Source organism: Equus asinus, chromosome 16 (genome assembly GCF_041296235.1).
Source record: "Equus asinus isolate D_3611 breed Donkey chromosome 16, EquAss-T2T_v2, whole genome shotgun sequence".
Taxonomy (NCBI): domain Eukaryota; kingdom Metazoa; phylum Chordata; class Mammalia; order Perissodactyla; family Equidae; genus Equus; species Equus asinus.
In genome coordinates this window covers 34,240,882-34,265,577 of record NC_091805.1, presented here as the reverse complement: position 1 = coordinate 34,265,577, position 24,696 = coordinate 34,240,882, and the positions used below count along the sequence as shown (strand labels likewise).

General features: G+C 38.3%; 1 protein-coding gene across 1 annotated transcript in view; it reads right to left on the bottom strand.

Moving 5' to 3' along the window:
* The window catches only part of PALMD (palmdelphin), a 46,556-nt gene extending 22,186 nt beyond the window's left edge, over positions 1 to 24,370 (bottom strand). The window contains exons 1-3 of the mRNA XM_014851519.3: positions 23,549 to 24,370; positions 7,642 to 7,722; positions 3,165 to 3,289 (exon numbers count right to left, since the gene is read on the bottom strand). Coding sequence (XP_014707005.3) covers positions 3,165 to 3,289; positions 7,642 to 7,722; positions 23,549 to 23,593 — 251 coding nt within the window. The 5' untranslated portion in view covers positions 23,594 to 24,370. The remainder of the gene's footprint in view (positions 1 to 3,164; positions 3,290 to 7,641; positions 7,723 to 23,548) is intronic.
* Positions 24,371 to 24,696: the final 326 nt, after the last annotated feature.

The following is a 24,696-nucleotide window of genomic DNA, read 5'->3' as shown; positions in this document are numbered from 1 at the left end:
GAACAAGGATCTGAAGACCAAAGGCCGTGCCCTTTCAGTTCATCTCACAAAAACCGTGGAAGTAACAGGAATGAAAACTTCATGGGCAAAGTCTGGCCCTGCTACAGACTCCAAGGTAATAGCAACGTTTCTATTTTGATGCTCCTATTAAAATCTTATCCTCTAGCTGAGAGGCCTGGCAGATGGCAAATGTCACCCTTGAGCAGGCGCCTAAGTCAAGTGATAAATCACATTCGGGATTTGGGATACTTTCCCTGCTTAGAGGAGGATGGCTCTGCCTAGTTCAACTTCACCAGTTGGCTCAGTGGCCATTCATAGCTAACAGGAAAATGGACTGTATTTAGCTGGTAAGAAAAGCTTCTTAAGCACTGTGGATAGTTGTTTAGGAGATAGACTGAATTTAAAAACATGTACCTGATTATTTAGCAGCTTTAGAAATATCTGAAGAAAATGTTCAGTTATCAGGTAAAGCTGCTTTGGCAACGTGATTTCTCTAACACTGGGCAGTAGCAGAGGCTGCTTTAATACAGACAAGGCACGGATATTTTTTTGTCTCCGTATGTTTCTCCAGAACATTCTCTTCTCTGCACATTTTTAATGAGATAAATATGCCTTTATGGGTCACAATGATGGAAATTCTTTACTAACTCTTTGCAAATACATCTTTTTAAGACCATTCCTTAAATAAAGCAGCTTGCTATTAGGTGTTAGGTGTTTGCCTGTTTCCAGAACATTGACACGTATAGCTCTCTTTTGATTTTACTGCAGGACAGCACTGAACCTGGCTTGCTTTAAGGCCCAGGTTTACCTCTGCAGGCTCCGTAACCTTAATTAAGTCCCTTATGCTCTCTGAGCCTCATTTTTCATCAAAGAAATGGAAGTATTGGCGCTTTCTTTCTAGGATTGCTGCATTAAAAGATTTAATGTAAGTGCAAGTGCTTTGTAAATTGCACAAGCCCATTTCAAAATGAACCATTACTGTGATTATTTATATTTGGAGATTAAAATCATTTGGTGTTAATAAAGGAACAATGATGGATTAATGACATCCTGAAGATCTAAAATAGAGTTGTAGTGGGATGCCAGAAATTGGATAATGAACAGACATGCTATTGGTAATTTCTCAAAAGTATTAGAGGGACGATGGGAGAAGATCCTGAGTGTGGTAGGAGCTGTTTGGAGAAAGAACCAAGGGACAGAATGTGCTTCAAAGACATGCTTTCTGTAAGAGACAAAACCTCTTCAGCCCGGAGAGGTTACTGTATGCTGTGATTTTATAGATAGCACGGGGTAGTCAAATGAGTTAGTCTCTGATCTGCCAGTTCCTAATTGTGTGAATTCTTTAATCTCTCTGCAAAACGTGAAGAGAATGACACCTGTCTCAACGGGGTTATCAAGATTAAATGGGATGATACATGGAAAGTGCCTGGCTTCTAATATGGCTCAGTAAATATGTTTTTCTCCTCCTCCTTCTTTTATTTTTTTGGTCAGATAGGGGCTCTAACTAGGTGAGCCACTATCAATACTATTAGAAGCGTATGTGCTTCTCAGAGCATTCAGGCAAGGTCGGAAAGCAATCAGTAGAATCCTAATAAATTCTCTGGGATTACTCAGGATGCTGTCCAACCTTGTTAATAGAGTTTGAGTATATGTAGCCACTTCAATTATCATCTGGTGCAGAGAAAGTTGTTGGTGTTCAGTACGTGGAAAGACTCTGAAGAGGGGGCTCTGAGGAAAGCAAGGAGGTGTCTGTGCTGAGCGAAGGGCGTACAGGGATTCAATTCAGGACCCCTTCAGAGATAAGCATTCTGTGTTGAGGAATGAGGAAAGCAATCATCAGCTAAGCCAGACTTTGGTAAGAAGCTCTTGCTAAGGGACGCCTTATGAAGAATCAAGTTTTCCAAACTGTAGAGTTGACTCATTGAGTCATTTTTAAGTATTTGTTATCTACCACTCTTTGGGCAAACAACTGAGGGTTTATAAATGTAAACATTTCAATTATAAAATATAACTTTTTAAGAATTGTTAATTCAAAATACATCTAAATAAGAATGAGTAGTCAATGATTTTAGCTATTAAATATATAAGCATGTTAAATTATGCAAGTAAAATGGAAATCAGTTGAAAAAAGGAAGCTTTTTTCCATGTCGTCAACTTTAGACCTAAGGCGATCTGTTTGCATTGTGTGCTGAATGTGGACAAAATGTGGTCATAGGACAGCTACTTGGTATTTTTATCTTCCAGATTTTTCCTATAGTCCTCACTAAAGAAAACAAATTCAAAGTGAGTGAAGTTTTAAAACTTACCTATATTTCAAAGATCAATAGGCTTCGAATTATTGTTGCTATACCACAAGAAATTCCGTCTTTTTTCCATGTTAGGTTAGAAAATGATTCTGACATTTCCCCTATCTCTTTCTTCCACACTATCTATATTTTGTAATAATACTAATAATCTCATCTTATATTTGAGCTTTCCAATTTTATATGTTCATCACCTCATTTTAAGCCAAGGCAATTTAAACACTTATATCAGAAGTTGCTGCCTCTGTCCCGATCCTGTATGATGGGCAGGGAAGGACATGGAGAAGTGAGGTCAACACCTGTGACCAAATAATCAGGGAAGTAACAGGGAGAAAATGTTAGTGAAGTCTTCCCATAGTGCCTTCTTTTCCAAATACCATGGTTGTGATTGGGGTGGGCCTGGGAGAGATGTGATGGAGGGGCAGTCTAAACACACCCATGGACCTGTCACTTGTCCTAAGGTGAGAGTGGGGGCTAGGGCTGTGAAGAAGGACTGTTTCTTGATCACCTGCCATGTGCCAGGTAGATGCTAATAGCTTAGCACACATATTTTTAATCTGCTCAACAACTGTAAAAGATAGATATTTTTACTATCATCCCTTAGGTGAGGAAATCAGCTTAGAGAGCTGTGGTAAGTTACCAATATGTATTTTAAGAATACGTCTTGTGTTTATTTTACATTTAGGTGTAAATTTACATTAAAATTTCTCTTGTTGCCTTCTGATGTGGTTCCTTAGTCTTTATTAGACATCCAAATGGAAGATCTGATTGTTTCCTTACAAATGAGAATAGCTCTTATACATGCAGCATGTGACAAAATAAAAATAAAAGTAGTTTGGAATATCTCAGTGAGGGCCGTACCTGAGGATACTCTGTTCTAGAACCTGGATCTGGTGCTGGTCTTGTTGATTTTGCTTCTTCATCTCTTCCTGTTCTTTTCCACTGCTGATTCCATCTAGAAGCCATTTCTCTCTCAAGGCCTTTTTCTGATATCAGGAAACACAAAGATGTTCTTAGTCAACAGTTTCCAAAATCTCTGACTGCTTTCAAGTCTTATGAATTTCCATAATGGACATATTAAAGAGAAATTATTTTCTCTCACTGCCTTTCTTGAATAAATCTGGTATTTTCCTTCTTTGCATACTTCTTGATTTCCTTCCAAAGCCAGTTTTTATGTATCTAATTCCTAGCTATCCTTCAAGGTCTAGTTCAGGTCCCTCCTTCTCTACGAAGATCTCTGTCCTCCCCTTGCACCCCCAACAGCTGGGTCCTCACCTTCAGAGAACTCTCCTTCAGAGTCACACAGCACTGTATGTTTACATGCACTATATGTTTGCTGTATGTTTATAGCAGTCTTATAGGGACCTTATCATGTGATGCTTTACTGTTATGTGTTTGGCAGATGGGTTTATATCTTGTGACCCTAACAAAGTAAAAAGTTCCCTGAAGCCATTTTGATATTCATCCCAGTGACAGTATACACTGACTGCTTCAAAAAACATCTTTTGTGGGATTAATTGGAATGGTGGGCAAAACAAGAGATTGTGGCTGTATCTTAAACTAATTCAGTGTTAGTCTTAGGCTGCGTGGTCGACATTTATTGTTTTGCCTACTCAGTACCCCTCCTTTCTTCTGAGAACCCCTCTGGTTCCAGATATCCCTTAAGTTCAGCTCCCTACTTAATAATTCCAATAATATAATGTACAAAATTCACTGATCTGTCTAAATATTGGTGAGATGAATTTTTGTCAACTTTAATAGAACAGAAAAGATTATTTCAGTCATTTCTATACATATCACTATAAGAAACACTCAGGTGGGCTGGTCTTATGATGCTGAGTGGTGGAGGGCAGAGAATGATTCTTGTGCTGTGATACATTAACTTGGGGCTACATTCTCAGTTCTTAGTCTGGTTAGGAATAAGAATAATTTCTTTTTTTTTTTTTTAAGGATTGGCACCTGGGCTAACAACTGTTGCCAATCTTTTTTTTTTTTTTCCTGCTTTATCTTCCCAAACCCCGCCCTGTACACAGTTGTATATCTTAGTTGCAGGTCCTTCTAGTTGTGGGATGTGGGACGCTGCCTCAACGAGGCCTGACGAGCGGTGCCATGTCCGCGCCCAGGATCCGAACCCCGGGCTGCCGCAGCGGAGCGCGCAACCTTAACCACTCGGCCATAGAGCCAGCCCCCAGAATAATTTTAATTTTAGCCCTATAAAACTTTCTCCATAATTCACAAATTGTCCTTTACCTCTGGCAGAGAACTCTTCACATCTAAATATAAAATATAGAATTTAGATGTGCCATCAAAATGATATGGTACCATTATATATTGTAATAATCAACACACTTATTTTGCTTTTATGCCACAGTTTAGACTGGTGCTTTAGTTTAGGAGGCTAATGAATATGATAAAATCTATTTCAAAACAGTGACATTCAGAATCAAAAGCCCTATTAGCTAAATGAAAATATAAATGACATGTGGGTAATAGATCTTTTGGCCACTTTTTAGGGAAAGGTTACCTTGAAGCACTTCTGCGTTCCACGTGGCAGTTAGAGAAGACTTTAGGAATAAATTAGTTTTTCATACCATGAGTTAAATGGACTTCCAGAAAAGAAAAGTTTTCTAGATGTAGTGTGTTTTGTGTTTCTTGGTGGCATCAGACTGTGATCATGATACTAGGCCAGAAGATCCAAGTACACAAATATCAGAAGTGTTTGAATGTTAGAACACTAATAAGGTCCCAGCGAAACCCGCTTTCCAGCACATCACCCATTGTCAGGTTCTGGAGCTAAAGAATATCAGTGAGTTACTGCAACTATTTTGACATGTACGCTACTGATACAGGAGGAGAACTTTATAAATGTTTACATTTGTGTTGTTTAAAAGTGGGTGGTTGAAGTGTCATGAAATAGTTTCAATCAGAAAAGTGGTGAGGAGAGTCACTGGGATGGGGACAAAGGAATGAAGAAGAAATAAAAGAAAGACTGGCATCTGTAGAGGCCAACGGAGCTTTCTTGACTTGGTGAATGTATTTTGGAATCGATTTTTAAAATACTTCTACACATTTTTGAACCCTGTTTTGCAATGATGCCTCGTTGCTGTTCATTATAGCCAACCATTTTCTGCAAAGCTTGAAAGAATGTACTTTACTGAAACTGCCACTCTTTCTTCTGTTCTCTTTGCAACTTAAGCCTCGTATACAGTGTGCATCACAGTATAAAGGTCTTAAATTTATATGTCAGTTACCATTTTAACAGCACAGACCAAATTTTATTGTATTTTCTTAGTATCCAGCTTAGTACCTTGCACATAATAGGTGCTTAATAAATGTTTATTGACTGAAAGGCCCTATGGACACCTATATAAATTCTACTTATCGGTTAAGACTCAGTTTAAATCCCACACCTTTAACAGAAACTTTTTTGACCACCCCAGATTAAAGAACTGCTTACGCTCATATTTAAATATTAAAAAGATCATCACTTGACTTGTCATAGTTATTTATTGAATCTTGAATTTCCCACTAGGTTGCAGGTAGGTGTACAACCCTGCAGGGCCGCTGCTAGTTTCTATGGTATTAATATGCAAATTAGTCCCTACTCCCAGCCCTTTGGGTCAGTGCACAGCTGGGGAAGGCAGACCGCACCTTTGTGCCAGAGAAAAAGAAACTTCATCCTCCAAGCAAAGCAGCTCTGTGCCAGGCTGCACGGTTCCAAGGGAGTGGGGGCAGGATTTCAGCACCTCTCTCTCAGGTATCTTTGTGCAGTGCACAATCCGCACAAGTGTGTACAGCAGTCCAAAGCATGATAAATGTTTTGATTGGATTAGATTTGAAGAGGTCTCCTGGGTTCTAGAAAGCAAACCTATAGGGATTATCACACACCATTGCTTTTTGGACTATTTTTGGCAAGTACTCAAATGAGGTGCCACCTTAGAAGTGGACCTTTCAGTGTGTCAGAGTTTTCCTATGTGAAACTTAGATCCTAGAATGAGGAATATTAAAACCTGAGGGGATATTAAAATCTTTTCTTCTGCTGTGAGTTCTATTATTGTTTGGCTACTCATTCTACAAGGATAGTAATTGCTGAATGCTAGAGAGCTATCAGTTTACTCAGAAGCAGTAGTTAGTTCACTGGGAGACCCAAACTGTGTGTAAATTGTGTGTGTGTATGTGAGAAAGAGAGAGATTGACAGAGAGAGAGGGCACACAAGCACTGATTTTGGAGCTAGTAATGGCCTATCTCAAAAATTGTTGTAGATTTGACTTTTGACTTCATTTGAGTTGCACTGAAACAACTTGCTAAAATTTGTTTTTATTTCATTCATTTTCTGGGAGGACACATTGCATCTCTTGGCTATGTCTACTACTCATGTAAATTCAGTGTGACATATTGTAGGGGTAGCAGGCTGGCTATGCTTTGAAATGATCCATCAAACATCAGAAATGTCAATTTGTATAGGAGCAAAGAAACAAACAAAACCAGAGAACTGAGGTTGATTGAAATCTTAAATTATGTTTCTCTTCGGAGGTGGATACTTGATTCATCAAAAAGATGGATTTAGCTGAATTTGGCAAGTTTTACTTAAGTTTGTAGACCCCACGATTGTTTCCTTGAGGGATTCATTACATCTATTGATAGCAGCCCTGCCAGGTAAGTAGTTCCCTGCTTGGGCCTGTTCACAAGGAGCTCCTGTTTGTCGTTTGGTTGCATCCTGTGACTAAGCTACAGAATAAAATGTTGAAACTCAATGTGCTTTAATTACAAAATGACCGCACCCACGAAAGATGTAAAGTCTGATTTTGAAAATGGAGGTTTATTTTTGGTTATGATCTCATTTTCTGTCAAAACAAAATAAAACAAAAACCCGAGCCATACTCAAACAACATTGGATCCATTGCCCCGAGCTTTTAAATATGAACATCCTTGACCAGGCCAGACAGCGTCTGTTCTGCACCCCCCAAGGGAAAGGCTGGCCTTTCATCAGTTTCAAAAGAGACTTCCTAGCTGGATCTGCTCCCTAGGGATGTTAAGCAATACTGTGTTCAGGGCCAAATTATCAAGGCTGAATTCTCAATGTTACCCAAGAAAATGAGGAAATTCAGTAATAAAGGGTAAAAGCAATAAAACCATGTTTTCAACTTTCCACGTGTTTGCCAGAAGGCATTAATCTCATATGCAAATATTACTAGCTTGTTGGCCTCCTCTATGGTTATTAGGGTGTTAGTAACGCTATGATGGAATTTTTTCCCTCCTAAAGCTTCTTCACTATCGAATTTGAGTGCCATTAGAATATCTGAATACAAAATCATTGAAATGAAAGTCATACATTACCTTCAAATGCTGATGTTTTAGTTTTTCTTCCTCTATTTTCAGACGCTTCTGTGAGATTTCTTCCTGTACTTTTCTTTTATCCTGAAATAAAAAAGTTCCAGAATAATCTATTTTTTCATTTTGCTTAAATATGTTTCCTTGGGGTTGTTATCAAATAACCGGCCAGCAGTATGCCCTTGGCGTTGGTATGAAGATGCTTTGGAAACTCATATTTCAAAGCAAAGGAGAGCAAAGTGAGATATTCAAAGCATTTTGCTGATGGAAAACGATACAAGGTTCTCTTTCAAAGAGGACTTAAAAATATTTTAATGTTTTTCCTTCCGCTCTCCCCTTTCTATCTTCCCCATTAGTCTAGCGAGATCGAGCTACTGAGTGATGCAATGTAAAAAGTGAATTTTAAGGAGGGAGTTTTGAAATAGGCATGAGGCAACATCGTGAGAAGAGAGGCTGTTCCTGGCACAGGGCTGAAGAAACTGCTGGATAAAAGGTCTGCTAATGCAGGAAAACAGGACAGCCTATGTAACGTTAGAAAGCGAGGAAGCTAGAAAGTGAGACTGTTTCCCCCTGTGAACCTTGCTATGGGAAGACAGGGCAAAGGGATCAGATAATACACGTTAACACTATGAGGGCCTTTAGCTGAGGTTAAAAAAATATTCATGGAGTTTTGTAGTATCTTCACGAAGTTTAAATTGCATTACCTTAGAAAACCCAGAAAGCATAACTATTAATACACAGAGGTTGTACGTTTTAGAAAATACAGCATATGTACTTCAATAGGCAGCCTGGGTTTGACTTCTGGTTCTGCCATTTACTAGCTCTGTGTCCTTGGACAAAATCCTTAACTTCTCTGTGCCTCAATGACCTCATCTGTAAAATGGGGATAATCAGAGTATCTACCTCATCAGATATGAGCATTAAATGAGCTAATATATGTAAAAGTTCCTAGAATAGTGCTTGCACATAGTGCTTTATAAGTATTTGTTAAAGAAAATCAAGTAAATAAACACATAACCTGTTAATTTCACAGAAAGCAACATACAAATTCTGATAATGTTTCCATTGGCCTGAAATGTTTTTGAGATTCTTTCTCTGGAATTGCTCGAGACGTTTTACAAGCGATGCAAAAAGATCCTTATTTCCTTATTTTTGACCAGAGGTGACATTATCTTCCACCTTATTTGTAAGAATTATTTTTAGATCTGCCTTCAAAATTGAAGACTCCCAAAGGATAAAAATTTGTTGCCAATGAAGACATCGAAAAGAATGTGAAGCAGGCTCAGAAGGTAATTTAGAAGGGAGAGTTCCAGAAACACTTGGCAGCATTACTGAAGTAAGTACACGGCTTCCTGCTGTGACTCCTTTGAAGATAAAAACTCTTTTATGATGTGTAAGTTCAGGTACATTTGCTGAAGAAAACAACACGTTGCGCTCCAACTTTATGTCGTGCTTCTCTGTGTGTAAGAAGATTATATGACTTCATCAGCACTACTTCTTAAATTTCATAAGCAGCCTTTTGAAAAAAGCAGCCAGGCAAAAGCGTGGATCTTCAGAAACATTTCTGTGGATGAAATCTGGTCATTAGGAACAAAGACTCTGAAAATCTGGGAGTCAATTCTCCACTATTTCTAGAGGCTGTCGTTGAGCAAATATTACTAATATTTTAAGTGTATTGTGCCCAACATTTTGATAAGCATTTTACAGGCACTATTTCACTTAACAGTCATAATAACAAAGAGATATTGTAATAGTTTTTATATTACAGAAAAGGAAATGCAAGCTTAGGGAGATTAACTAATCTAAGCTCTCACAACTAATAAGTGGCAGAACCAGGATTTGAACCCAGGGAATTTGAGTTCAGCCTCCACACTCTTAGCCACTTCACTACACCATTTCCCTGAGTGGAAAATGAGTCCAGCTTCTCACCACTTCCCTCATTGTCCTCTCCATTATGAAGCCCTGTGGCCTGGAGGCAGCACCAGCATAGCCAGCAACAGGAGTGGGACCTCTCAAGGGAAGGGAGCACATTTTTAGTTCACTGCATGCTGGTGTGTAGCCATCCACCTCTCTCCACGGATAACCCAGAGGGAAGAGCACGTTATGTGTGTGTGTGACAGTGACTGCTGAACCCAGCAATGCTTCCCCACCCTGTGGATAGTCAGTTTGGGCTGGTTTCACCTTGGGGTTAGTAATAAGGTAATGAAAGCTGTGGGTAGAGGCAGGGCATCTGAAGTGTTTTGGCAACACGAGGCTTACAGAAGTGTTGCTAAGGAATACTGTACCAATGTTTTGTCTCTCAGCGGTAATGTGATGCCTCTCTCATATCAGTGTAGGTAGTTAAGAAGGTAATTTTATAATGTTACAGGCTTGATCCTATTTTATGATAGGAGCACTTTTTCCTCACAAGATATCCATCAACAGCAAGTTATTATCCTTTTGCCGAATTTCATAGGGATCTATAAGCATTACTGAAAAATAATACGGCAACAATTTAGTTTTATTATGGTGGAATAAACTACAAGTCAACCTTAGGTTGTATATATGGCTCTATTGCTAGTGTACCAAAAGTTATCATAGCCAGATAATTCCTTCCTGAATTATATGGAACAAATAGACATGAAAGCCATCTGCTTCCCAAAATTTCCCTAGAAGTTTGAGCATCTCTATAGACACCTGTTGTAACCTGGAACATCAGAGAGTTATTAATGTTAACCATTATGAATAACTTAAGTTGCTGTTTACTTTTTCAATGTTCAACCAATGAAGACTTTTTGCTCAATGAATAATTGCCTAGACTTTTAGCTGTCTGACTTAGAATATTTTAGCAGCTGACACCCACAAATTCCAATTCTGTAAAAGGCTGCCTCATAATTATTTTGAAAATTAATTTATTTACTTTGTGCAACTATAAAGCTATCGTAACCATCCATGATTCAATGTTATTACTGCAATTACATACCTAATAAAAGTAAACACAATACTTTTTATTGTGTGCGTATTTTAGAGATATTATTGGTTAACAGTCAACTAATATTCTAAAATGCCTGAATCTGTGAAGAAGGCAGGATTGATCCTGAGTTATTTAATGATGAATTTATCCAATACTTAGATACTTAAGTACAAATGCTATGTTCAAGGTGACGTTAGAAGTTGTGCAACATTTAAAAATTATTCAGAAGTAGATACTTTTACCAAGGAACTTACATTCTCATAAAGAAAGAAAATCACTTGTACAAGTAACTATAGTCTAAGAAATAAAGTGAGAAATGCCATTACTAAGGTATAAGGAAGGTACAAGGGGAGTTGAAGGGAGATGGGGACGGGCTGCTTCTAGCTGATGTGGTTGGGAGAGGCTTTGAAGCAGCATCTGAGTAGAGTATGTGGGGCACTTGCTGGGGAGCTGAGATGTGGGGAGAAAGGCCAAGTCAAGGGCTCAGTGTGAGCAAAGACCTGGAAGTGGAACATTGGGACACTATTTGGAAGAGCAAGTCTGGAATCTAAGTTGCCAAACAGGGAATAGTGGTAAATAAAATAAGAATAACAGGATGAGGAGAAATCCTCAATGGGGAAGATTGAATGGTAGGACAAGAGGTTTGGAATTATGTATTGAAATAGGCAGCAATGAAAGGTTTTCAGAGGGATAGAAATGATAGAGTTAAAACCATGTTTTTAGAAGTTTAATCTAACTTCATTGTGCAGTAGATATTGAAGGAGAAGAACTCGAAGGGGTAGTCAGTTAGGCTACAGTTCGTACATAAGGCCATGAGAGCTCGAACAAGAGGTAGCTGAGGCTGTGGATGTCAGGGATATCAAGGAGTTGAAACTGGCAGGACTCGGCAACGGATGACATCTGGATGCAGGAGAGGAAGAGGTCAAATGGGAGTACAGGCTGTTATGCCTAGGAAACTGACAGGAGAGCAGAATCACTAATAGAAATTGGAAATTCAGGAGAGGGAAGAAAGAGTTTGAGAAGGAAGATGTGGGATTCACATCAAGTTTGAGGTGTCTTTGGGACAACCAGGTGGAGTTATCTGGTGGGCAGTTGAAATGTTGGACGGAGAGAGACCGGAAGAGGAGGCAGAGCTAGAAATAAAGATGTGGCATTTTGGAAGGGAGAGCTGAGGCCAGGAGTCTACGTCAGAGCACGACAGGAGACTTTGTTATGAAAAGAAAAAGAGAGCTAAGGACAAATCTTTCATGAAGCACCCACATTCAAGGGGTATAGGAGGAAGAGAATCTATATGGAAGTTTATTTTGGGGTCAATCAGATATTTGTAATAGAACTTGGTGAACTGGGCCAATTTAATTAGTCAAAAGGTTTCAGACTCATTCTGTCAGAAGTCGAGTATCTTATAACTTCATGACGAGCTTTGTTGACATTTTCATTGTTTAAAGTCTCAAAAGAACAATAATAGAAGCTGCTTATTTGAATTTAAATAATACCAACAACGCAGGAATTCCTGGTGATGTGCAAATAATGGTAACCTTGAAAGAAAAGGATGTGCTAAACCGGGATTCCTAGAAAAGACTCCTGAGCGTAGTTAGAGGTTTACCAGGTTTCAATGAAGGCACATTTTAAACATTCTTGAAAAACAGTTCTTAAAAAAAAGATTCTTGAAAAAGGGGGCAAACTTTTCAAGAGGGAAGATAGGTCATGCAGTATGGGCAGTTTACAAGTGGAAACATGGCTACACAATTACAAATGGTGTCAGGTAAGGAGGAAAGAGAACTGCTATAAACAAAACTGATCCAAATAGTTTAATGTCACGGGGAGCTCCCCAACGAGCTCGTGAAACTGAGAATGAAGATAAGCAAGTGGTACCCATTCGTAAAGTGTAAATAAGGTAAAACTCCAGGGTGACGTGAAGACGTGAAGCATGTGAAAAACACCGAGGGCACAAAAAGCACGTGTCTCAATAAACATATATATTTAAGTTACGTTGACAGCAAAAAGCTAAAGGTGATACTCAGACTACTGCTGAGATACATAGTGTACTATTAACATGATGGAGAGAAACTAGGACTATGCCATTCCTATTTTGCCTTCGTATTTTTGATTAAGGAGAATAATCTTGATCCTGGAAATGGTAGAATAAATATGCTTAAAGGGAAATTAAAGTCCAGGGGGAAATAGAGCACCAAAGACAGAGCAGCTCAGACTCTGATAGGTTTCATTTCAGGGAGTGGAAAAATTTAAATACACGACAGAAATATATTGTCAAGTAATCTTGGAATGTTGGGTGAAATGAAGAGTTATCGGAAGACCAAAAGTGGCAAATGCCCCAAGTTTTCGAAGAGGGAAAAAGGTGAATTGTGAATATTTAAAATTGGTGAATTTATTGGTTAATCCCTGGCAAAGTTGTAGAAGGAATTATTAAACATTTTTTTTTTTTTTTTTTGGTGAGGAAGACTGTCCCTGAGCTAACATATGTGCGTCTTCCTCTACTTTGTATGTGGAATGCCATCACAACATGGCTTGATGAGCGGTGTGTATGTCCGAGCCTGGGATCTGAACCTGCGAACCTCAGGCCGCTGAAGCAAAGCACATGAACTTAACCACCATGCCACCAGGCCAGCCCCTAAACAGTGTTGTATTTAGACATAAAAAAGTCTGAGAGATAGTATTCAATTATTAAAGACAAAGCATTTAAAATTGATTTTATTTCTTTTGCTTAATCTTTTAAGATCTGCAGATGAAGATTATGATGGTCATAACAATAGCTAATATTTATTGGGAAATTTTTATGTGTCAGGAACTACTTAAATGTATCAATTTATTTAATCTTCCCCAAATTTCTATAAAGTAGGGACTACTTTAATCCCCATTCAGTAGGTGAAGAAGAAGAGGAATGGTGACATCTAGATCACGGGAATTCAGTCAATCTTGGCTTCACCATGACTTGACAAAGTTTATTTTATTCTTTTGGTAATTGGTGTAAATGTGAATAGACAGGAATATTTATTTGAAAGTGATTTTTAAACCAAAATCCTTTTAAACCAATGCCCTGTAAGAAGAGATAAAAAAAACTAAAACTAAATCCAAGAAACAAACAAACATAAAGATATCGAGGTAACTTTCTGAATCAGAATTTCAAAGGTGAAGTGGGGGTGGGCTGGAAGATTTATTGTTAAAAACTGCTCCAGGTAACTTTAATGATTAGCCAGGTAACTTTAGTGATTGAAATAAAAAATGACCAAATCAAGATTTCAGAACATTTTGTCTGTTAGGAACGATGGACTCAAATTAATGATTAATTTCATTATTAATAAATGAAACTTTATAATATGTTAATTGTAAAACATGTGAAAAATCCAGACAACTTTAAAGAAGAATATAAAAATCCCCTGTGCACTCACGTCTTAAGAAATAACTACTGTCAACATTTTCTTTTAATCTTTTTTTAATACATCCAAGCCACATATATGCACGCTTACACAAACACACATGGGCAAACCACACAAAAAGGCCCATACACAGATATTGTGTTCTACCTTTTACATTTAATATTGTGTCATGAACATTTCTCATATAATTCAATTTTATTAGTAAAAATATTAAATTTTATTCAGAATATTGTAATTTGCTTAATCAGTCTCCCTTTTTCTGCCTTTTAGGTTGTTTGAAAGCTTTTGCTATTATAAGTAGTTGTGTGATGAAGTTTCTCGTACATAAATTTTTGACCACTTTTCCCTGATTATTTCCTCAGGATGGGTCCCTAGATCTTAGTCACCTAGTCAAGGAAGGTTTTAAAGATTCTTGCTACAGATCGCTAAAAAGACCTCAGCGAAAAGCAGTTGTAGCATGTTTCCACAAACAGTATCCATCGTCTCGTCCTTACTAATTATGAAGATTACAAGTTAAAGATCTTTTAGCAATTTGATAGGGCAAACTAGTATCTCATTTTGATGTCTTAATGAGATTTCTGAGATTAGTGTGGTCAAATTATTCATCATTTTTTTAGCTATTTATATTAATTATTTTTTTAAATCACCTGTTTGTGATATCTACTCATTTTTCTGTAAAGCTTATTAATTATTTACTTAGTGATTTGTAAGAGCTCTTTCAATTAGGGATATTAATCTTTTGTTTGCCATATTAGCTGTAAATAAATTTTTCTTATTTGCTTTTAAATTTTATTTATGGTGTTTTTAGAAGCACTGAAAGTTTATTTTTTTTCCATTGCTTTGATACTTTTAATACATTTTTCATATGAGATAGGGTAATTGTACAGTATTTTCTAAAGATTAAAAAAAAACTCTTTAATCTACTTGAAGATTTTTTGAGTTACGGTAAATGCAGAGGATCTAAGATTTTTTCCAAATTTTTAACTAATCTGAAGTTTATCGAAGAATTTTTTCCTATTGATTTACTTTTCCTTTCATTTACTAACTTGGTCATTTACTAACTTTCAGCATTTGCTAATTCTTTAAGTACATTAAGGTCTGGCTCCTGGTATAGTATAGTTTCTTTAATTATTGACTTTAGTACTAATACAACAGAGTTTAGATTATGTGCCAATGAGGTAAATTAATACTAGATTGGGCAAGTTTTCCTTTATCGCTCTTATCTAAAATGTTTTGATTAGTAGCAGTAGTTTATTTTTCCTGTTGGACTTTGGATCATTTTGTTAAATTCCAATAAAAACACAATTGAAAATCCAATCAGTTCCTTAGCCCTCCTCACTCCCACTAATTCAAAAAATCCAATCAACCAACCAACCAAACAAACAAAAACCGCACACCCTGATGGAATTTAACAAGTTCCTCCTAAGAGTAATTATCATTATCCAGAGATAATCAGAGATCAATATTTTTATAAATGATTTGTAGCTGCATGATGTATTGTAGTTTATGTAAAACTGGAATTGCTTTTTACATGTTTGGTAATCTGACATTTCTTTTAAAATATCATGAACATGATGATATACCATGTCACTAAATAGTCTTCTAAATTATTTTTAATGGCTGCATATTATTTCATATATATATGTATACATATATATATATATACATATGCAATATATATATTCAGCTCATCCCTATTTTTGGACACTGAGTTTGCTTCCACTTTTGTATTATAAGAAATGGCTTTGTTGTATTATGAACATCTTAGGAATCCATCTTCGTGTGCATCTCTTATGCTTCTTTAGTATAAGTTCCTTGTTAATGAAATTCTGGGTCAAAGGAAAAAAGTTTTTGAGTTTTCTTTTACCACTTGCCAAGCTGTACTATTTTATCAATTCCATGCTGCCACCAGTGGTGACTAAAATGCCTCCTTAGAGATTTTGATTGGAATTGCATTAAACGTATAAATTTGGAAGTATATGGCAGCTTTTTTTGTATTCAGACTTCTTGTTATGGAATGGTGTGCTTTTCCAGACCCATATATTATATTGCTTAGTAAAGTTTCATTATATAAATCCTGTACATTTCCTTAGTGGGTATCAAAGTACAAAAGTTTCTTCATACAAATCCTGCACATTTCCTAAGTAGGATTATTCTTGGGTTTTGAGAGCTCTTTTTAAAATCTTGTAGCTATTAGGAATGTGATATTTTTATATTACACTACCTGAATAATTATTGCTTTTCAGAAAGCTATTGACTTTCATATATTCATTGTGCATCTGATTAGGCACTCTCAAGTTAACTCTGATTCTTAATTTTAGAGACACTGAAGCCGAGGCTGGTGAGTTTATTAAATTTCCCGAGTCATATGGTTGGTCCAGCATTGGAATTGACGTTGAACCTAATTTTCTATAACTCCAAAGGTGACACTTTTAATACCACAGCTTGTTGCTTCCCAAATATATCAGTAGAAATACAATTCCCCAAACAAGTGATGTTAAGCACCAAGGGGCTCTGTGCTCGTCAGAGTGTTCTGTTCAACTCTTCGCAACAAATTTTAAGAGTAACACTGACATTTTGAAGAGTGTCTAGAATGAGCCTGTGGTATGAGGAATCACTGAAATTAAGAAAAGGAGCTGTATAGCTTCAATGGCTAGAGTCATGATAATTGGGTAGAAGTTGAAGGAAATCAGATTCTCGTGCATTTTGTCAGAACTCTTAACACAGAGAGCTGCCCTGAAATGGAATAGGGTATTTGGGAGGACTGGGTCCACCTGATAGTGGAAGTGTTCTAGGAGAGGCTGGGTGAGCATATGGTATAAAGAGGACGGGAATGCGGACAAAGAGATATCCAACTTTCTACTGGTTTTATGATTATTTCTGCATGTAGCTTTGAAATAACTTGGTTCTTAAGTTAGCCACAGGAATTGGATGTGGTTATCACTAATACTTGTGGGGTGAATTAAAAAGCACAAGTTTTCTAAACCTCATTTTATTCAGTAGCTTTAGTCTTCTCTCCCAGTATTACAACAGATTGTAACAGATCTCCACCTAGATTCCAGTTTGTGTTCTACTTTTGTGTTCCTTTGTCTATACTTTCTTGCTTATTCCAATGAATAGTGACAAAACAAAACAAGGATAAACAACAAACAGAAAACCAGCTTTTGAATAATCAAGGGTGATGGTAAACTTGGCTGTGTCTTCAGTGAAAAGAAAACAAAAATCTGTTAGCAGGCCAGACAATCATTAGCTGTCTCACCCTTTTCAGTTTGATGGTACTCCTTCATTCATTCATTCACTCATTGGCAATTTTTTTTTGTGCTCTAGCTAGTGTTGAGCTCAGTGTTGGGAGCTGAGAGAGACGCAACAATTTTTTTGCCTTAAGAAATCCTGGCTTGAGGAAAGAAACTGTGAAATGAAGGTGGGGTGGGGAGAAGGTAACAAATGCTTAGAATATGGGATGCTCTGAAAATGATTCTGTCCCAACCCTGTTAAAGCAATAACAAATGCTTCTGAAATGGCATCGCATTCTTTCCTTTCCCACTTCTACTCCTGGCAGACTGGGGAAGTGGAGAGGTGAAGGTCTGGTTTGGGTTAGAAAATGCAGTTAAGTGAAGCAAAACTTTCATAGGTTCTGCTCCGCTTCAAAATATTCATAAGAGTGGACAACAGAGGAAGTTCTGATTGAGGGTGAGGTTTGTGGTTTTGATGTTTATTAGAATTTATTGCATGTCGTGGTCAGAGAATCTGACAAGCAGAAGAATGGATTCAATGTCCTACTGTTTAACTAATCCCTTAACTGTTCTTTATCTTGGGTTTTCCACCTATAAAATGAAGATGGTAACATCACCTTTTGCAAATGCTCATAGGGCTGTTTGGACAAATGAGATATGGATGTGAAAGTTTTATTTTTATTTCTTTAAAGCCAAAATGCTAGGAAAGAATAGGTGCTGTTATTAATCTCAGAATTCCTTTGCTTAAGAGATGTCCTTTATGTTCTAGATTTGTTAGCATGGATTGATCTTGAATAGTTCTTGTGGCTCATTTGAAATGCAGCATCACCCTATGTCAATCATAGATGCAGTTACACATTGAAAACTTGGTGCTTAGGACAGAAGCCAGTTTCAGTTTCCATTCAGAGCTTGAGAGAATAACCTGGATTTATGTTTTAAATGGTGTGACTGAATTCACTCAGTCACTGGGGTTTTATGTAAAAACCGTAGATACAGACCTCACTCAAATTACCCCTATGGTGTTTTGGGAAAGTAAACATCCCACAGGGTTCCTGGTGAGGAAACTACCTGAGGCAGTAGATTTTCAGGGAGTCTCTTCCCAAAGTGACACTACTGCCATTTAAATAAATTAAATGCTCTTACTTTATTTAAGAGAAGCTAGGTAGTTGAGACTGAACATTAGGGTGTAGGAGTCCTGTTTCAGCTTTAGCACTGAGCTACGCTGCAGTCCGTTAGATTCGAGTCAGACTCAGGTGCTTACACTCTCATTTATTTCAATCACAGTTTTCTAAAGAAGTAACTTTTCCTTTTCACCATCCAGCAACGTTCAGAAAGTTCATGGGGATCTTCGTCAGCAGAGGGATTAAAAAGTGGCATTATCATTCTGTAGCACACTGGAAAAACCTTCCCCTGTTATCAAAAAGCAGTTTCCTTAAGAAGCTATCAAAATTATTACACCTCATCCCTGTGGGTCTCCTTTGTGGGTGGGCTATTATGTTTGGCAAAGAAATGTGGCATAGCACATTTGTTTGAAGAAACCTTTCCCTTTCTGGAAGAAACATGTAATCTCAGTACTGCACTGTGGAAAATTGTGCAGAGGCTTTATTGTTTGAATATTCTGGCACAGGACTTCTTTACTTAGGAGATTCCTACATCTCCATGTACCATCGTGATGTGAATGTCTTTGGATGCTCATGACCAGTTGGGAGTTCTTCGGTAACTTTGTCTTAACCGTAGGTATGTGGGAACAATGGTGCATTATACATTCTTTTAGCCATTATTGTTTTAAGAAGTCCTTAGAACTATAAATAATACAATGGTCCAAACACATATTCAAGTAGTTCTTTAGTCAAGATCCAGGCTGGTTTGCTCTTGTTTTCGCTCTTGCATTTGTACGGGCAGAATGAATAGAGAAAAAATGCATACAGTCAGCCTGGGAAATGGAAGTAGGGCTGGCTTCTTGGGCGCGTGACCTGTGAAATCACACATGGCACCACTCTCAGAAGGGCCCAGCACTTACTTTTAATGCTGTTAAACTTCTGCTTTACCATCTTGAAATTCTGAATATTTTTTGAACAAGGGTCTCCACATTTTCATTGTGTACTGGGCCCCACAAATTATGTACCAGGTCCTACTTTGAGGTCATTAATTGTCTTATTAATTGTTAGAAGATCCCAGATATTGACAAAAAGAGAATGAGCTGAGGTAGAGTGTCCAGTGACAGGCAACACGTGCTAAAAAAATAACCACAACGCCGTGTGATTATATTCTTGTTTTAATATTGGGTTCTGTATTGGGTAGATTTCTGTTGTATGTAAATAACTTTTTGCCTCCTAAATTTCTATGTTTATAAGTCTAGAAAAAAATTCCTTGGGAGTAGAAAGAAACAGGGAGTGGATCCGGGGAAATGTGAGAGCTCCTTATTATTTTGCGTCATGAGCAGCTTTGGCCAGCAAATCTGGCTCTGTTGCTCAGATTCCAGTGTCGGGACTTTATATGGCTCTTTTCCAAATGGAGTCAGTCCTAGGCAGGTGTTTGTTCTTGTGATTATTGCAATTGTCTAACTTCTGACAGAGCTCACCTCCTTCACATCTGTGTTCAAATGTCACCTTGGTATGAGGCCCTTCGTGACCACTCCCACCCCTCTCCCACCCCTCTCCCACCCTACTCCTGACACTCCTGATTCCCCTTACTTCATTTCTTTTCCTTTAAATCCATAAGACTTGGCACTTAGTAGCATTATGGTGCTCAGTAACCATTAACTGAATAAACAAATGAGAGAATGAGTTGATAACACACATTCCTGACAGTGAAAAGTAAGCTTTGATGAGACTAAAAATGTCAGCTTTATTATCACCCCTTTTCTTCCTCCACTGGGTTTGTTCTTTGCAAATTGATTCTAGTTCTCAGAATTCTTCCGAGCTCATCTGCCCAACAGTACTATTTTTGTAAGTCTATGATCTCTAGCCAGTTTAAGATCTAGGAGTTTTCCAGTCCGAGTATCCCCATATTATTTAGTAACAGTATTTTGTAACATCACCGTTGGAATGGAGATAAGACAGCGCATTCCTTGCAGAGGAGGATGTCAACAGTGTATGGAATATTACTAATCCTACGGAATCTGTCTATTTCTGGGGGAATTCACTTGGGCCTTGTCACTGTGCTAGTGTGGGTCATGTTCACTTCCAGAGGGGAACTCTGCAGGGATAACTCTGCCACTCCTGTATCTCCCTCTTTCCAAGAATGCTGGAGACGTTGGCATCGTCAGTTCCAGTAACATTAAAAGGGAATTTCAAATTACTAGTCTACTTCAATAGCTCTCCTTTGGTATAAAAATCGGCTATTTGTTAAAATATGTACTAACCTGAAAAGAGCCACAAGAAACTTTTTCATCTAAGTAATATTTAATCAGTTTGAAGCAGCCCTATTTTTGAGTTTTAGTTGAAAACTGAACTCTTTGGCTAAGACATACTTTGATCACTAATTTAGTGCGGGAAGAGTTGGCACATGGATAAAGTAATGAAGGAGGAACATGAGTAAGTATACAAATAGAATCCGTATTTGGTACACCCGAACTGAAATACTTTCTTTCAAACAATCAGTTCTGTGTCCTTTCATAATTTTGTCCTTATTCTCTTTAGGTCTTTGAGAAGACTTCTGCGTAATCTAAAATTCAATTTACTGATAAGAGAAATGAATGGCACCATCACAGTCATTTAGTTTCAGTTCGAGAGCCTAAGTGCCACGTTCTGTCTACTTACTGTGTTTCATCTTTTCTTTTTGAGGAACAAGAAGCCTGGCACTTGATTTTGTCAAGTTATAGGCATATACATTTGTCTTTTCAATTCTTTGCAATGAAAATAATGACTTTTTGGATACTCGAAACCAGGTGGAATAAATACAACAGTGAAGATTACTTCATTTCATAGCCACGAATTGGAGGAACAAATTTTAATATAAAAATCAAATAGATCTTAGGGTGTAAAAAGTTTTTTTTTTTTTCCTAACAAAGTGAAGTCTGAGAGTTGCTGCGTTCAGGTAGATTGGGCAATAGTCTTGTGCTTGAGGTATAGAAAAATTGTTTCAGTTCAGGGAAATAGGAGGAAAACAGTTTAAATGAGAAGATTGTCCCTGGGTTTTAGTCTAGGTCAGAGGTTTTGAAGATTTTATGTACTTCCAAAAGGGAAATAATCCCTGCAAACTCTCTGGATACTGTGTGTTTTCATTTTCCCAGGGGCAAGGGGCACAGCTGAGGTGGCTTCCTGGGTAAGGCAAGGGTAGAGAAAGTGGCATTTCCCAGGGCGTCCAGGAGGGAGAGGAGTGGATGTGTTGTTTCCATGGACACCCCGCTGCTCCATGTTCCCTCGAGGTGGTGACAAATGTGACTGGACTTAGCCTGGAGACTGGCCCCAGCTAGTGGGAATTTGTTGCCATAAACTTGCCCCAATTTTTTCTCTACGACCTTTATACAAATATATTACTTCCAAGATAGAACTATTTTGTGATCTTACTTTGGAGATTTGCTTAATTTTTTCTAATGGGCTATGTTTAGGCTAATGAAATTATCCAAAAAGGAGTCTTTTTTAAATCATCCACGAAAGCACATGCCAGTATGTTCAGGAGTCTACTTACGCTCCTGTCTGCTTGTAAGGCATTCTCACTCCTCTTCCATCTCTATTTGCATTTGGACCCCTCAGTAAAAATTCCTAGTCTTCCTGAATAGCCATATGGGGTCATACCTTTAGAGCATGTGCTGCTTTGGTGTGAATTACAAGGTGCAAGGGGGTAATGAGGGCTTAAGCAAGGGGTGCTCCAATTCAAAAAGGAAAATGTGGAACAAGGGGCTATGTGTTTATTTTGTTGGATACATGGTTTAATTTAGTTAATTAGGAGACAGACACATCAGAAAAGCAGAGCTTGTGCCCACACAACTCACACAGTCTGATAAAGTAACCTTTTCACAACAGCTGTGATGCAAAAGGCCCACGCCAAAAACAACAGAGCAGGGTTGAGTTCCTGTCCCTTAAAACAGGACAGCTGAACCGGTGGCTGAGTTTAACAACAAAGAAGAACAAAGCAAAACAAACAACAATTCAAATCAAAGATTTTTGAAGAAAGGAAAGTGAACTAATTGGAAGTTAGACATTTCAAATGCATTGTCTTTTGAAAAAGTGCCAAGCTTATCCGTGAACTTCTGGTTCCTTCCTTACCATTGGCTGAGAAAATATTTCAATTTTTTGAATCCTTTCTGGGAGGAACTCAGACTGCCTCCATTTACTAAAAATCCTAAATTGGGATTAGCATTATTACTTACGCTATGCGAATTTGAAGAGCAAAGAAAAATATCCTCCTACCTACTCTGAATTAGCGTCAGTTTTTAAAAAGTGCTCATTTCTTCCTGACAGCTAATGTCAGTGGTAGAAAATGCTGAGAAATTCGGATGCTGATTTGCAAAGTTTCTTTTCTTTAAAAAAATTATATCATAAGCTGTAGCCAATGAAAAATGACTGTGCCACAGATTTCCAAGTTACTGCCAAATAGAGGACTTTATAAAATTTAAAAAAAAAAGCTGGATCATTTAAGGAAAGTAATTCATTTCTTGCTTTGACTTTTTCCCAGAACAAACATAAAAAATGCACTATTTTTTCTTCCCGGTATTAACAAAATATTTTCTAAATCCATTGCATTGCGTGCATTGCATTCCTGTATCAGGATCTTACTCAGTTTGTGACTCTGCTGGAAACTGATATCTTGGAATTAACCTGATCCGTGCTTTTACCTACGTTTCTCCTGTTTAATGCTTAGTTTAAGTCCAACGACATTCATTTTAATTCAGTTAGGCTTTCTGAAACATACTACCACACTACAAACAAAAAGTTTCAAGTCGTTTGTTTTATTTCTTTTTCTCCCTCCTCCCTTTGAAAAGATTTTAACTTTTTGGTGTATTAATTGTCTACAGACGTTTCCAAGTTGGAGATCCGTTTTTTGATCTAACGTCTGTCAAACATAAATTTAAAGAAAAACCTGCATTTTTAAGGAACCGAGAGAGTGAATGACAGTTAAGCAAGCTGCCTTCAAAGCTTCTGATTGCTCTTTGGAATGTAGGCAGAGTTTTTAAGAAGATCAAGAACGTGTGCCCTGCGCTCAGGTTCCGGAGCCCGAGAGTTACAGAGGGTCACAAGGGTTAAGAGAGCGGCAGAGACACGTCCATGAGGGTGACAGTTGTGATTTTCCACTTACAGGGGCTCCGCGGCAGGGGCAGCTAGCAACGTGCCTGCCTGCCGTTCCTCTAAGCAACCACCTCCACAAGTTATAACTGTATGCAGACTTACTGTGATGGCCTGGAGTCTTTCCTTCACCAGCTCGGCTTCTTCCATTCTAGAGGTCAAGGACAGGCAGTCGGGGAAGGCAATCCAAAGCTACCATAAAGCAGGAGCCTCCGCAGGGAGAGGAGCGGGGGTGACAGAGGAGAAGCAGGGAGAAATCCGCTCTTTGCACCAGGGGAGAAAAGCAGAAATCCCCCACTCGGCAGGAGCGTCTCTGAGCAGATGTACGATCAGGCCAGACAGACACATGTAATGAGGGTGTGCTGGGGAGGCAGACGCTGAGGCTCCTGGCACGAGTTGACTGACAAGTTTGAACGGCAGCGGCACAAGCCCTTTTCCTTCAGGAGCTGCCAGCTCTTTGTTGTAATGTGCACAGTTAGCAAGGCACATTTTCTTATTAACTGTTCCCTACCCAATTCATTGTTTTCCAGGAGTGGCACAGGGAGCCCACACGCTGAGTGTTTAATTAGCCTCTGCTCTAGCCACACACAACCCTCTCTGTATGTGTGGGTCTGTGTGTGTTTGCGCAAAGTTAGTTCACCTGCATTCCCTCCAGAGTTTACAAAGATACAGCCTCACCTGGCCAAATAATTTGCTTGCCTTTCTCCCTTGGGTTGGCTTTACATAATAACAAAAAATTCTAAAGTTACTTTGGAACTTGACATCGTGGTAAATTTACATCAGGCTGTCCTGCCCGCTCCCTTCCCCTCCCTCTTCAGCAGTTTGTTTCAAACTTTGGAATCATTAGGCTAAGGAGAAACCAAAGGTGTTAACATGACCGTAAAGAACTCGGCCCACCAGCAGTGTTCAGTACGGTTTCAACGTCAAGTACCACCCTCTATTATTTCTTGTCTCGGATCCCTATGGAACGCAGCTCTTTCTTGGACCTTGTTCAGAAATGACACTCTCGGCTTTCAGCAAGGTGCCCGTTTTGACCTCGCTAGTTGTGCAAGAGAAAGCAGTGAGCCTTTGAAAGTGTGATGAGACATTCTGTAACTCATGCGGTCCGGAGCCGTGTGGCTGTTCTCTCGCCCTTTAGAAAAAGGAAGTCAAGCCCAAAGAAACTCTTAGGTCAAAGCAGAGGCTGGGGAGCTTCACAATTGACTGTTTTATTTCCCCTACCACTTCTTTAATTAAATTTTGATGTAGTAAAC